Consider the following 12,731-nt stretch of genomic DNA (forward strand, 5'->3'; position numbering starts at 1 on the left):
CGCCCCCTCCCCCGGCGCTTCGGTTGACAGTTGTAACGGACGGTTGGTCGCTCCCGCTAAATCGGTGCGGCGCGACCCCCCCCCCCGCAGGTATCGGCGGCCGATTAGTCGCCGATTACAGGCCCTCCGCCCCCGGGGGAAAGCGCCAATCGGCTCAGGGGGCCGGCCCCCGCCCATAATCGGCCGATTATCGGGGTTTCCCTACCCCCCCGACCTCGGGTATCGGTTTCGGCTAATCGGTCGGCTCCGATGCCGCAGCCGCCGGGAAACCGGCCGGTCGGCCCAGACCCGGCCCCGTGACCGCGGGTATCGGCGATAATCGGTGATTATTGACCCGGTTTGGGTCAAGTCGGGCGACTAGTCGGGCCATGTCGGTGCGTTTCACGGTGACGCCGACCCGGGCCGAGGACGTGCCGGGGCTGGGAGGCGGCGGCGGCGGCGGAGACGGAGGAGACGGGGACGGGGCTGGGGCCGGGGCCGCGGACGGGGCGGCCGAGCCCGGAGAGCGGGACAAGGAGAGCGAGGAGGCGGCCGGAGCGGCCGGAGCCGGCGGGGAACCCGGCTGGGCAGGCAGCAGCGGCCGAGCGGAGCCGGCGGAGGGTGAGCCGGGCAGGGCAGGGGTCAGAGGGCAGTGGCAGAGGGTAGAGGGCAAGGGCGGAGGGTGAGCCGGGGAGGGTAGGGGTCACAGAGCAAGGGGCGGAGGGTGAGCCGGGGAGGGTAGGGGTCAGAGGGCAAGGGGCGGAGGGTGAGCCAGGGAGGGTAGGGGTCAGAGGGCAGGGGGCGGAGGGTGAGCCGGGGAGGGTAGGGGGCGGAGGGTGAGCCAGGGAGGGTAGGGGTCACAGGGCAAGGGGCGGAGGGTGAGCCGGGGAGGGCAGGGCAAGGGGCGGAGGGTGAGCCGGGGAGGGCAGGGCAGGGGGCGGAGGGTGAGCCAGGGAGGGTAGGGGTCACAGGGCAAGGGGCGGAGGGTAGAGGGCAGGGGCGGAGGGTGAGCCGGGGAGGGTAGGGGTCAAAGGGCAGGGGGCGGAGGGTGAGCCAGGGAGGGTAGGGGTCACAGGGCAAGGGGCGGAGGGTAGGGGGCAGGGGCGGAGGGTGAGCCGGGGAGGGTAGGGGTCAGAGGGCAGGGGCGGAGGGTGAGCCAGGGAGGGTAGGGGGTCAGAGGGCAAGGGGCGGAGGGTGAGCCAGGGAGGGTAGGGGTCAGGGGGCGGAGGGTGAGCCGGGGAGGGTAGGGGTCAAAGGGCAGGGGGCGGAGGGTGAGCCAGGGAGGGTAGGGGTCAGAGGCAGGGGGCGGAGGGTGAGCCAGGGAGGGTAGGGGTCGCAGGGCAAGGGGCGGAGGGTGAGCCAGGGAGGGTAGGGGTCACAGGGCAGGGGGCGGAGGGTGAGCCGGAGAGGGTACGGGTCAGAGGGCTGGGGGCGGAGGGTGAGCCGGGGAGGGTAGGGGTCAGAGGGCAGGGGGCGGAGGGTGAGCCGGGGAGGGTAGGGGTCAGGGGGCGGAGGGTGAGCCGGAGAGGGTAGGGGTCAGAGGGCAGGGGCGGAGGGTGAGTCGGGGAGGGTATGGGTCACAGGGCAGGGGCGGAGGGTGAGCCGGGGAAGGTAAGGGTCAGAGGGCAGGGGGCGGAGGGTGAGTCAGGGAGGGTAGAGGGCGGAGGGTGAGCCGGGGAGGGTAGGGGTCAGAGGGCAGGGGGTGGAGGGTGAGTTGGGGAGGGCGTCGTCCGCGGCCGGGGGGAGCAGGGGGTGAGCTGGGGAGGGCGGGGTCTGCACTGTATAACACTGGGGTACAGTACTGGTGGGTACAGGTCTGCCTCTATATAACACTGGGGTACAGTACTGGTGGGTACAGGTCTGTCACTGTATAACACTGGGGTACAGTACTGGTGGGTACAGGTCTGCCTCTATATAACACTGGGGTACAGTACTGGTGGGTACAGGTCTGCCACTGTATAACACTGGGGTACAGTACTGGTGGGTACAGGTCTGTCACTGTATAACACTGGGGTACAGTACTGGTGGGTACAGGTCTGTCACTGTATAACACTGGGGTACAGTACTGGTGGGTACAGGTCTGTCACTGTATAACACTGGGGTACAGTACTGGTGGGTCCAGGTCTATCACTGTATAACACTGGGGTACAGTACTGGTGGGTACAGGTCTGTCACTGTATAACATCGGGGTACAGTACTGGTGGGTACAGGTCTGTCACTGTATAACACTAGGGTACAGTACTGGTGGGTACAGGTCTGTCACTGTATAACACTGGGGTACAGTACTGGTGGGTACAGGTCTGTCACTGTATAACACTGGGGTACAGTACTGGTGGGTACAGGTCTGTCTCTGTATAACACTGGGGTACAGTACTGGTGGGTACAGGTGTGTCACTGTATAACACTGGGGTACAGTACTGGTGGGTACAGGTCTGTCTCTGTATAACACTGGGGTACAGTACTGGTGGGTACAGGTGTGTCACTGTATAACACTGGGGTACAGTACCGGTGGGTACAGGTCTGTCAATGTATAACACTGGGGTACAGTACTGGTGGGTACAGGTCTGTCACTGTCTAACACTGGGGTACAGTACTGGTGGGTTCTGGTCTGTCACTGTATAACACGGGGGTACAGTACTGGTGGGTACAGGTCTGTCACTGTATAACACTGGGGTACAGTACTGGTGGGTTCTGATCTGTCACTGTATAACACGGGTACAGTACCGGTGGGTACAGGTCTGTCACTGTATAACACTGGGGTACAGTACTGGTGGGTGCAGGTCTATCACTGTATAACACTGGGGTACAGTACTGGTGGGTTCTGGTCTGTCACTGTATAACACGGGTACAGTACTGGTGGGTACAGGTCTGTCACTGTATAACACTGGGGTACAGTACTGGTGGGTACAGGTCTGTCACTGTATAACACTGGGGTACAGTACTGGTGGGTACAGGTCTGTCACTGTATAACACTGGGGTACAGTACTGGTGGGTACAGGTCTATCACTGTATAACACTGGGGTACAGTACTGGTGGGTACAGGTCTGTCACTGTATAAAACGGGGTACAGTGCAGGTGGGTACAGGTCTGTCACTGTGTAACACTGGGGTACATTACTGGTGGGTACAGGTCTGTCACTGTATAACACTGCTGTTCAGTACTGGTGGGTACAGGTCTATCACTGTATAACACTGGGGTACAGTACTGGTGGGTACAGGTCTGTCACTGTATAAAACGGGGTACAGTGCAGGTGGGTACAGGTCTGTCACTGTATAACACTGGGGTACAGTACTGGTGGGTACAGGTCTATCACTGTATAACACTGGGGTACAGTACTGGTGGGTACAGGTCTGTCACTGTATAACACTGGGGTACAGTACTGGTGGGTACAGGTCTGTCACTGTTTAACACTGGGGTACAGTACTGGTGGGTACAAGTCTGTCACTAGAACATTGGGGGTTTAGCCGGGGAGATTTGTGATGCCTGAGTCCTTCTGCTCTTGGTGTTGCATGTTTCATCATCGGCAGTCCCTCGGAATCGAGGAAGACTTGCTCCCACTCTGAACATGAGTCCTTAGGTGGCTGAACAGTCCAATACGAGAGCCACAGTCCCTGTCACAGGTTGGACAGACAGTGGTTGAGGGAAGGGGAGGGTGGGACTGGTTTGCCGCACGCTCCTTCCGCTGCCTGCGCTTGCTTTCTGCACGCTCTCGGCGACGAGACTCGAGGTGCTCAGCGCCCTCCCAGATGCACTTCCTCCACTTAGGGGCGGGACTGGTCTTTGGGCCCAGGGACTCCCAGGTGTCGGTGGGGATGTTGCACTTTATCAGGGAGGCTTTGAGGGTGGTCCCTTGTAACGTTTCCTCTGCCCACCCTGGGGCTCGCTTGCCGTGAAGGAGTTCCGAGTAGAGCGCTCGCTTTGGGGAGTCTTGTGTCTGGGGGGCCATGCGGACAATGTGGCCCTGCCCAGCGGAGCTGGTCGAGTGTGTGGTCAGTGCTTCAATGCTGGGGATGTTGGGCCTGGTCGAGGACGCTAACGTTGGTGCGTCTGTCCTCCCGGGGGATTTGTAGGATCTTGCGGAGACATCGTTGGTGGTATTTCTCCAGCGACTTGAGGTGTCTACTGTACATGGTCCACGTCTCTGAGCCATACAGGAGGGCGGGTATCACTACAGCCCTGTAGACCATGAGCTTGGTGGTGGATTTGAGGGCCTGGTCTTCAAACACTCTTTTCCTCAGGCGGCGGAAGGCTGCACTGGCGCACTGGAGGCGATGTTGGACCTCGTCGCCAATGTCTGCTCTTGTTGATAGGAGGCTCCCGAGGTATGGGAAATGGTCCATAAATGTTTAAGTGTGTGACCGGACACAAGACCCAGTTCTCCTTTGTGATATGTGGAAGTGCAGGTCCCGATCTGAGTCATGTTGTGCTTCCTGTCGGGTGTGGGATCTGTTGTCTATTTTTAGCTGAGGTCCTTGTCCTGATCTCTCTTCCTCCACTTTTGTTTCCCAAACTCGTGAACTGGCCACGAATCAAAGAACTGATTGTGTGGTTTTACAGCAAATTTGTTACAAAGACGGGCTCGCATTCATAAAACATCTTTCACCACCTCAGGTCATCCCGAACCGCATGACAGCCACGGAACTGTGGTCGCTGTTTCAATGTTGGAAACGCGGGCAGCTAACTTGTGCACAACAAGCTTCCACGGACAACAATGTGATAATTATTTAGTGTCAGCCGTGGTGGAATGGGTCACGCTGTTATCTCTGAGTCAGAAGGTTGTGGGTTCAAGTCCCACTCCAGGGACATGAGCACAAAAATCTAGGCTGGCACTCCCAGTGCAGTACTGAGGGAGCGCCGCACTGTCGGAGGGGCAGTACTAAGGGAGCGCCGCCCTGCGCTGTCGGAGGGGCAGTACTGAGGGAGCACCGCACTGTCGGAGGGGCAGTACTGAGGGAGCGCCGCACTGTCGGAGGGGCAGTACTGAGGGAGCGCCGCCCTGCGCTGTCGGAGGGGCAGGACTGAGGGAGCACCGCACTGTCGGAGGGGCAGTACTGAGGGAGCACCGCACTGCGCTGTCGGAGGGGCAGTACTGAGGGAGCGCCGCACTGCGCTGTCGGAGGGGCAGTACTGAGGGAGCGCCGCACTGTCGGAGGGGCAGTACTGAGGGAGTGCCGCACTGTCGGAGGGGCAGTACTGAGGGAGCGCCGCACTGTCGGAGGGGCAGTACTGAGGGAGCGCCGCATTGTCGGAGGGGCAGTACTGAGGGAGCACCGCACTGCGCTGTCGGAGGGGCAGTACTGAGGAAGCACCGCACTGTGGGAGGGGCAGTACTGAGGGAGCACCGCACTGCGCTGTCGGAGGGGCAGTACTGAGGGAGCACCGCACTGCGCTGTCGGAGGGGCAGTACTGAGGGAGCACCGCACTGCGCTGTCGGAGGGGCAGTACTGAGGGAGCACCGCACTGTGGGAGGGGCAGTACTGAGGGAGCACCGCACTGCGCTGTCGGAGGGGCAGTACTGAGGGAGCACTGCACTGTCGGAGGGGCAGTACTGAGGGAGTGCCGCACTGTCGGAGGGGCAGTACTGAGGGAGCGCCGCACTGTCGGAGGGGCAGTACTGAGGGAGTGCCGCACTGTCGGAGGGGCAGTACTGAGGAAGCACCGCACTGTGGGAGGGGCAGTACTGAGGGAGCACCGCACTGCGCTGTCGGAGGGGCAGTACTGAGGGAGCACCGCACTGCGCTGTCGGAGGGGCAGTACTGAGGGAGCACCGCACTGCGCTGTCGGAGGGGCAGTACTGAGGGAGCACCGCACTGTGGGAGGGGCAGTACTGAGGGAGCACCGCACTGCGCTGTCGGAGGGGCAGTACTGAGGGAGCACTGCACTGTCGGAGGGGCAGTACTGAGGGAGTGCCGCACTGTCGGAGGGGCAGTACTGAGGGAGCGCCGCACTGTCGGAGGGGCAGTACTGAGGGAGCGCCGCACTGTCGGAGGGGCAGTACTGAGGGAGCGCCGCACTGTCGGAGGGGCAGTACTGAGGGAGCGCCGCACTGTCGGAGGGGCAGTACTGAGGGAGCGCCGCACTGTCGGAGGGGCAGTACTGAGGGAGCGCCGCACTGTCGGAGGGGCAGTACTGAGGGAGTGCCGCACTGTCGGAGGGGCAGTACTGAGGGAGTGCCGCACTGTCGGAGGGGCAGTACTGAGGGAGCGCCGCACTGTCGGAGGGGCGGTACCGAGGGAGCTCTGCACTGTCGGAGGGGCAGTACTGAGGGAGTGCCGCACTGTCGGAGGGGCAGTACTGAGGGAGCGCCGCACTGTCGGAGGGGCGGTACCGAGGGAGCTCTGCACTGTCGGAGGGTCAGTACTGAGGGAGTGCCGCACTGTCGGAGGGGCAGTACTGAGGGAGCGCCGCACTGTCGGAGGGGCGGTACCGAGGGAGCTCTGCACTGTCGGAGGGGCTGTCTTTCGGATGAGACATTAAACCGAGGCCCCGTCTGCTCTCTCAGGTGGATGTAAAAGATCCCATGGCACTATTTCGAAAATTTCAAGTTATCCCCAGTGTTCTGGCCAATATTTATCACTGTTTTAATGTTGGAAAGATATATGTCAGGAGATATTAGGACAGGTGACCAAAAGCTTGCTTAGGGATGTAGGTTTTAAGAAGCATCTTAAAGGCGGCGAGAGAGAGTCGGAGAGGTTCAGGGTGGGAATTCAAGAGCTAAAGGCACAGCCACCGATGGTGGAGTGATGGAAATCAGGTTTGTGCAAGGGCCCAGAATTGGAGGAGAGCAGAGATCTGAGTTATAGGGCTGAAGGAGCGACTGAGAGACACCAGTCAGTGTAGAGATATCTCCCTGAGGGAGAGGGACTGAGAGACACCAGTCAGTGTACAGATATCTCCCTGAGGGAGAGGGACTGAGAGACACCAGTCAGTGTACAGATATCTCCCTGAGGGAGAGGGACTGAGAGACACCAGTCAGTGTACAGATATCTCCCTGAGGGAGAGGGACTGAGAGACACCAGTCAGTGTACAGATATCTCCCTGAGGGAGAGGGACTGAGAGACACCAGTCAGTGTACAGCTATCTCCCTGAGGGAGAGGGGACTGAGAGACACCAGTCAGTGTACAGATATCTCCCTGAGGGAGAGGGACTGAGAGACACCAGTCAGTGTACAGATATCCCACTGAGGGAGAGGGACTGAGAGACACCAGTCAGTGTACAGATATCTCCCTGAGGGAGAGGGACTGAGAGACACCAGTCAGTGTACAGATATCTCCCTGAGGGAGAGGGACTGAGAGACACCAGTCAGTGTACAGATATCTCCCTGAGGGAGAGGGACTGAGACACCAGTCAGTGTACAGATATCTCCCTGAGGGAGAGGGACTGAGAGACACCAGTCAGTGTACAGATATCTACCTGAGGGAGAGGGACTGAGAGACACCAGTCAGTGTACAGATATCTCCCTGAGGGAGAGGGGACTGAGAGACACCAGTCAGTGTACAGATATCTCCCTGAGGGAGAGGGACTGAGAGACACCAGTCAGTGTACAGATATCTCCCTGAGGGAGAGGGATCGAGAGACACCAGTCAGAGTACAGATATCTCCCTGAGGGAGAGGGGACTGAGAGACACCAGTCAGTGTACAGATATCTCCCTGAGGGAGAGGGACTGAGAGACACCAGCCAGTGTACAGATATCTCCCTGAGGGAGAGGGACTGAGAGACACCAGTCAGTGCACAGATATCTCCCTGAGGGAGAGGGACTGAGAGACACCAGTCAGTGTACAGATATCTCCCTGAGGGAGAGGGACTGAGAGACACCAGTCAGTGTACATAGAAACATAGAAAATAGGTGCAGGAGTAGGCCATTCAGCCCTTCTCGCCTGCACCGCTATTCAATGAGTTCATTGCTGAACATGCAACTTCAGTACCCCCTTCCTGCTTTCTCGCCATACCCCTTGATCCCCCGAGTAGTAAGGACTTCATCTAACTCCCTTTTGAATATATTTAGTGAATTGGCCTCAACTACTTTCTGTGGTAGAGAATTCCACAGGTTCACCACTCTCTGTGTGAAGAAGTTTCTCCTCATCTCGGTCCTAAATGGCTTACCCCTTATCCTCAGACTGTGACCCCTGGTTCTGGACTTCCCCAACATTGGGAACATTCTTCCTGCATCTAACCTGTCTAACCCCGTCAGAATTTTAAACGTTTCTATGAGGTCCCCTCTCACTCTTCTGAACTCCAGTGAATACAAGCCCAGTTGATCCAGTCTTTCTTGATAGGTCAGTCCCGCCATCCCGGGAATCAGTCTGGTGAATCTTCGCTGCACTCCCTCAATAGCAAGAATGTCCTTCCTCAAGTTAGGAGACCAAAACTGTACACAATACTCCAGGTGTGGCCTCACCAAGGCCCTGTACAACTGTAGCAACACCTCCCTGCCCCTGTACTCAAATCCCCTCGCTATGAAGGCCAACATACCATTTGCTTTCTTAACCACCTGCTGTACCTGCATGCCAACCTTCAATGACTGATGCACCATGACACCCAGGTCTCGTTGCACCTTCCCTTTTCCTAATCTGCCACCATTCAGATAATAGTCTGTCTCTCTGTTTTTACCACCGAAGTGGATAACCTCACATTTATCCACATTATACTTCATCTGCCATGCATTTGCCCACTCACCTAACCTATCCAAGTCACTCTGCAGCCTCATAGCATCCTCCTCGCAGCTCACACTGCCACCCAACTTAGTGTCATCCGCAAATTTGGAGATACTACATTTAATCCCCTCGTCTAAATCATTAATGTACAATGTAAACAGCTGGGGCCCCAGCACAGAAGCTTGCGGTACCCCACTAGTCACTGCCTGCCATTCTGAAAAGTACCCATTTACTCCTACTCTTTGCTTCCTGTCTGACAACCAGTTCTCAATCCATGTCAGCACACTACCCCCAATCCCATGTGCTTTAACTTTGCACATTAATCTCTTGTGTGGACCTTGTCGAAAGCCTTCTGAAAGTCCAAATACACCACATCCACTGGTTCTCCCTTGTCCACTCTACTGGAAACATCCTCAAAAAATTCCAGAAGATTTGTCAAGCATGATTTCCCTTTCACAAATCCATGCTGACTTGGACCTATCATGTCACCTCTTTCCAAATGACATCCTTAATAATTGATTCCATCATTTTACCCACTACTGAGGTCAGGCTGACCGGTCTATAATTCCCTGTTTTCTCTCTCCCTCCTTTTTTAAAAAGTGGGGTTACATTGGCTACCCTCCACTCGATAGGAACTGATTCAGAGTCAATGGAATGTTGGAAAATGACTGTCAATGCATCCGCTATTTCCAAGGCCACCTCCTTAAGTACTCTGGGATGCAGTCCATCAGGCCCTGGGGATTTATCGGCCTTCAATCCCATCAATTTCCCCAACACAATTTCCCGACTAATAAAGATTTCCCTCAGTTCCTCCTCCTTACGAGACCCTCCGACCCCTTTTATATCCGGAAGGTTGTTTGTGTCCTCCTTAGTGAATACCGAACCAAAGTACTTGTTCAATTGGTCTGCCATTTCTTTGTTCCCCGTTATGACTTCCCCTGATTCTGACTGCAGGGGACCTACGTTTGTCTTTACTAACCTTTTTCTCTTTACATACCGATAGAAACTTTTGCAATCCGCCTTAATGTTCCCTGCAAGCTTCTTCTCGTACTCCATTTTCCCTGCCCTAATCAAACCCTTTGTCCTCCTCTGCTGAGTGTACAGATATCTCCCTGAGGGAGAGGGACTGAGAGACACCAGTCAGTGTACAGGTATCTCCCTGAGGGAGAGGGACTGAGAGACACCAGTCAGTGTACAGGTATCTCCCTGAGGGAGAGGGACTGAGAGACACCAGTCAGTGTACAGGTATCTCCCTGAGGGAGAGGGACTGAGAGACACCAGTCAGTGTACAGATATCTCCCTGAGGGAGAGGGGACTGAGAGACACCAGTCAGTGTACAGATATCTCCCTGAGGGAGAGGGACTAAGAGACACCAGTCAGTGTACAGATAGCTCCCTGAGGGAGAGGGGACTGAGAGACACCAGTCAGTGTACAGATATCTCCCTGAGTAAGAGGGGACTGAGAAACTCCAGTCAGTGTACAGATATCTCCCTGAGGGAGAGGGACTGGGACTGAGAGACACCAGTCAGTGTACAGATATCTCCCTGAGGGAGAGGGAGACTGAGACACCAGTCAGTGTACAGATATCTCCCTGAGGGAGAGGGACTGAGAGACACCAGTCAGTGTACAGATATCTCCCTGAGGGAGAGGGACTGAGAGACACCAGTCAGTGTACAGATATCTCCCTGAGGGAGAGGGGCTGAGAGACACCAGTCAGTGTACAGCTATCTCCCTGAGGGAGAGGGGACTGAGAGACACCAGTCAGTGTGCAGATATCTCCCTGAGGGAGAGGGACTGAGAGACACCAGTCAGTGTACAGATATCTCCCTGAGGGAGAGGGGACTGAGAGACAGTCAGTGTATAGATATCTCCCTGAGGGAGAGGGGACTGAGAGACACCAGTCAGTGTACAGATATCTCCCTGAGGGAGAGGGGACTGAGAGACACCAGTCAGTGTACAGATATCTCCCTGAGGGAGAGGGGACTGAGAGACACCAGTCAGTGTACAGATATCTCCCTGAGAGAGAGGGACTGAGAGACACCAGTCAGTGTACAGATATCCCCCCGTGGGAGGGGACTGAGAGACACCAGTCAGTGTACAGATATCTCCCTGAGAGAGAGGGACTGAGAGACACCAGTCAGTGTACAGATATCCCCCCGTGGGAGGGGACTGAGAGACACCAGTCAGTGTACAGATATCTCCCAGAGGGAGAGGGACTGAGAGACACCAGTCAGTGTACAGATATCTCCAGGAGGGAGAGGGACTGAGAGACACCAGTCAGTGTACAGATATCTCCCTAAGGGAGAGGGACCGAGAGACACCAGTCAGTGTACAGATATCTCCCTGAGGGAGAGGGACTGAGAGACACCAGTCAGTGTACAGATATCTCCCTGAGGGAGAGGGACTGAGAGACACCAGTCAGTGTACAGATATCCCCCTGAGGGAGAGGGACTGAGAGACACCAGTCAGTGTACAGATATCTCCCCGTGGGAGAGGGACTGAGAGACACCAGTCAGTGTACAGATATCTCCCCATGGGAGAGGGACTGAGAGACACCAGTCAGTGTACAGATATCTCCCTGAGGGAGAGGGGACTGAGAGACACCAGTCAGTGTACAGATATCCCCCCGTGGTAGAGGGACTGAGAGACACCAGTCAGTGTACAGATATCTCCCTGAGGGAGAGGGGACTGAGAGACACCAGTCAGTGTACATATATCTCCCTGAGCAATAGCCAAGATGTGGACAGATGTGTTTTCCACTTGGTTTAATCTTTTCTTCCTCTAATTTCTGTTCTCGTTGCAGAGCGAAATCAAACCTCAATCACAGGAGAACACGTCAGACTCCTAGGTACCATATCAGACTGTTGGGTCCATTGGGATTGTGTTCAGTCGGAGTGAATGGGAAGGGGTCTGGGTCCATTGGGATTGTGTACAGTGGGAGTGAATGGGAAGGGGTTTGGGTCCATTGGGATTGTGTACAGTGGGAGTGAATGGGAAGGGGTTTGGGTCCATTGGGACTGTGTACAGTGGGAGTGAATGGGAAGGGGTTGGGTCTGTGGGATTGTGTACAGTGGGAGTGAATGGGAAGGGGCTGGGTCCATTGGGATTGTGTACAATGGGAGTGAATGGGAAGGGGTTTGGGTCCATTGGGATTGTGTCCGATGGGAGTGAATGGGAAGGGGTTTGGGTCCATTGGGATTGTGTACAGTGGGAGTGAATGGGAAGGGGTTTGGGTCGATTGGGATTGTGTACATTGGGAGTGAATGGGAAGGGGTTTGGGTCCATTGGGATTGTGTACAATGGGAGTGAATGGGAAGGGGTTTGGGTCCATTGGGATTGTGTACGGAGGGAGTGAATGGGAAGGGGTTTGGGTCCATTGGGATTGTGTACAGTGGGAGTGAATGGGAAGGGGTTTGGGTCCATTGGGATTGTGTACAGTGGGAGTGAATGGGAAGGGGTTTGGGTCCATTGGGATTGTGTACGGTGGGAGTGAATGGGAAGGGGTTTGTGTCCATTGGGATTGTGTACGGAGGGAGTGAATGGGAAGGGGTTTGGGTCCATTGGGATTGTGTACGGAGGGAGTGAATGGGAAGGGGTTTGGGTCCATTGGGATTGTGTACGGAGGGAGTGAATGGGAAGGGGATTGGGTCCATTTGGATTGTGTACAGTGGGAGTGAATGGGAAGGGGTTTGGGTCCATTGGGACTGTGTACAGTGGGAGTGAATGGGAAGGGGTTGGGTCCATTGGGACTGTGGTTGGGATGGTGTGACGCTGGGAGTGCGGGGAGCTGAGTGTGTATTGGTGACCTGGTGTATTGGGGAGCCCCACGATCTGACCGCTGTGTCTCTGTTGCTCAACCGCAGGCGACGGACACGAGAAGGATCACACTATCTTCTTCAGCGGCGATTACGAGGGCGATGAATACTGTGACAGGAACCTCGCCTTGTTCGAGGTAAATTGCGTGCTGTTCTGTCATGGGACCAGGGGTGACCCTGAACACGTGCACGGAGCAGGAAAGGCCAGGCTGCATTCCCGGCCTGTGTGCAGGGGAGGAGCGGTGGGTGTGTGACCACACTCTGCGATCCCTGGGCGTGGGC

General features: G+C 56.5%; 1 protein-coding gene across 1 annotated transcript in view; it reads left to right on the top strand.

Annotated features, from left to right (window-relative positions):
- Positions 1–368: 368 nt before the first annotated feature.
- The window catches only part of LOC139235706 (solute carrier family 12 member 6), a 37,260-nt gene continuing 24,897 nt past the window's right edge, over positions 369–12,731 (top strand). The window contains exons 1-3 of the mRNA XM_070866747.1: positions 369–600; positions 11,438–11,482; positions 12,498–12,586. Coding sequence (XP_070722848.1) covers positions 369–600; positions 11,438–11,482; positions 12,498–12,586 — 366 coding nt within the window. The remainder of the gene's footprint in view (positions 601–11,437; positions 11,483–12,497; positions 12,587–12,731) is intronic.

This window comes from Pristiophorus japonicus, chromosome 23 (assembly GCF_044704955.1).
Source record: "Pristiophorus japonicus isolate sPriJap1 chromosome 23, sPriJap1.hap1, whole genome shotgun sequence".
Lineage (NCBI taxonomy): Eukaryota > Metazoa > Chordata > Chondrichthyes > Pristiophoridae > Pristiophorus > Pristiophorus japonicus.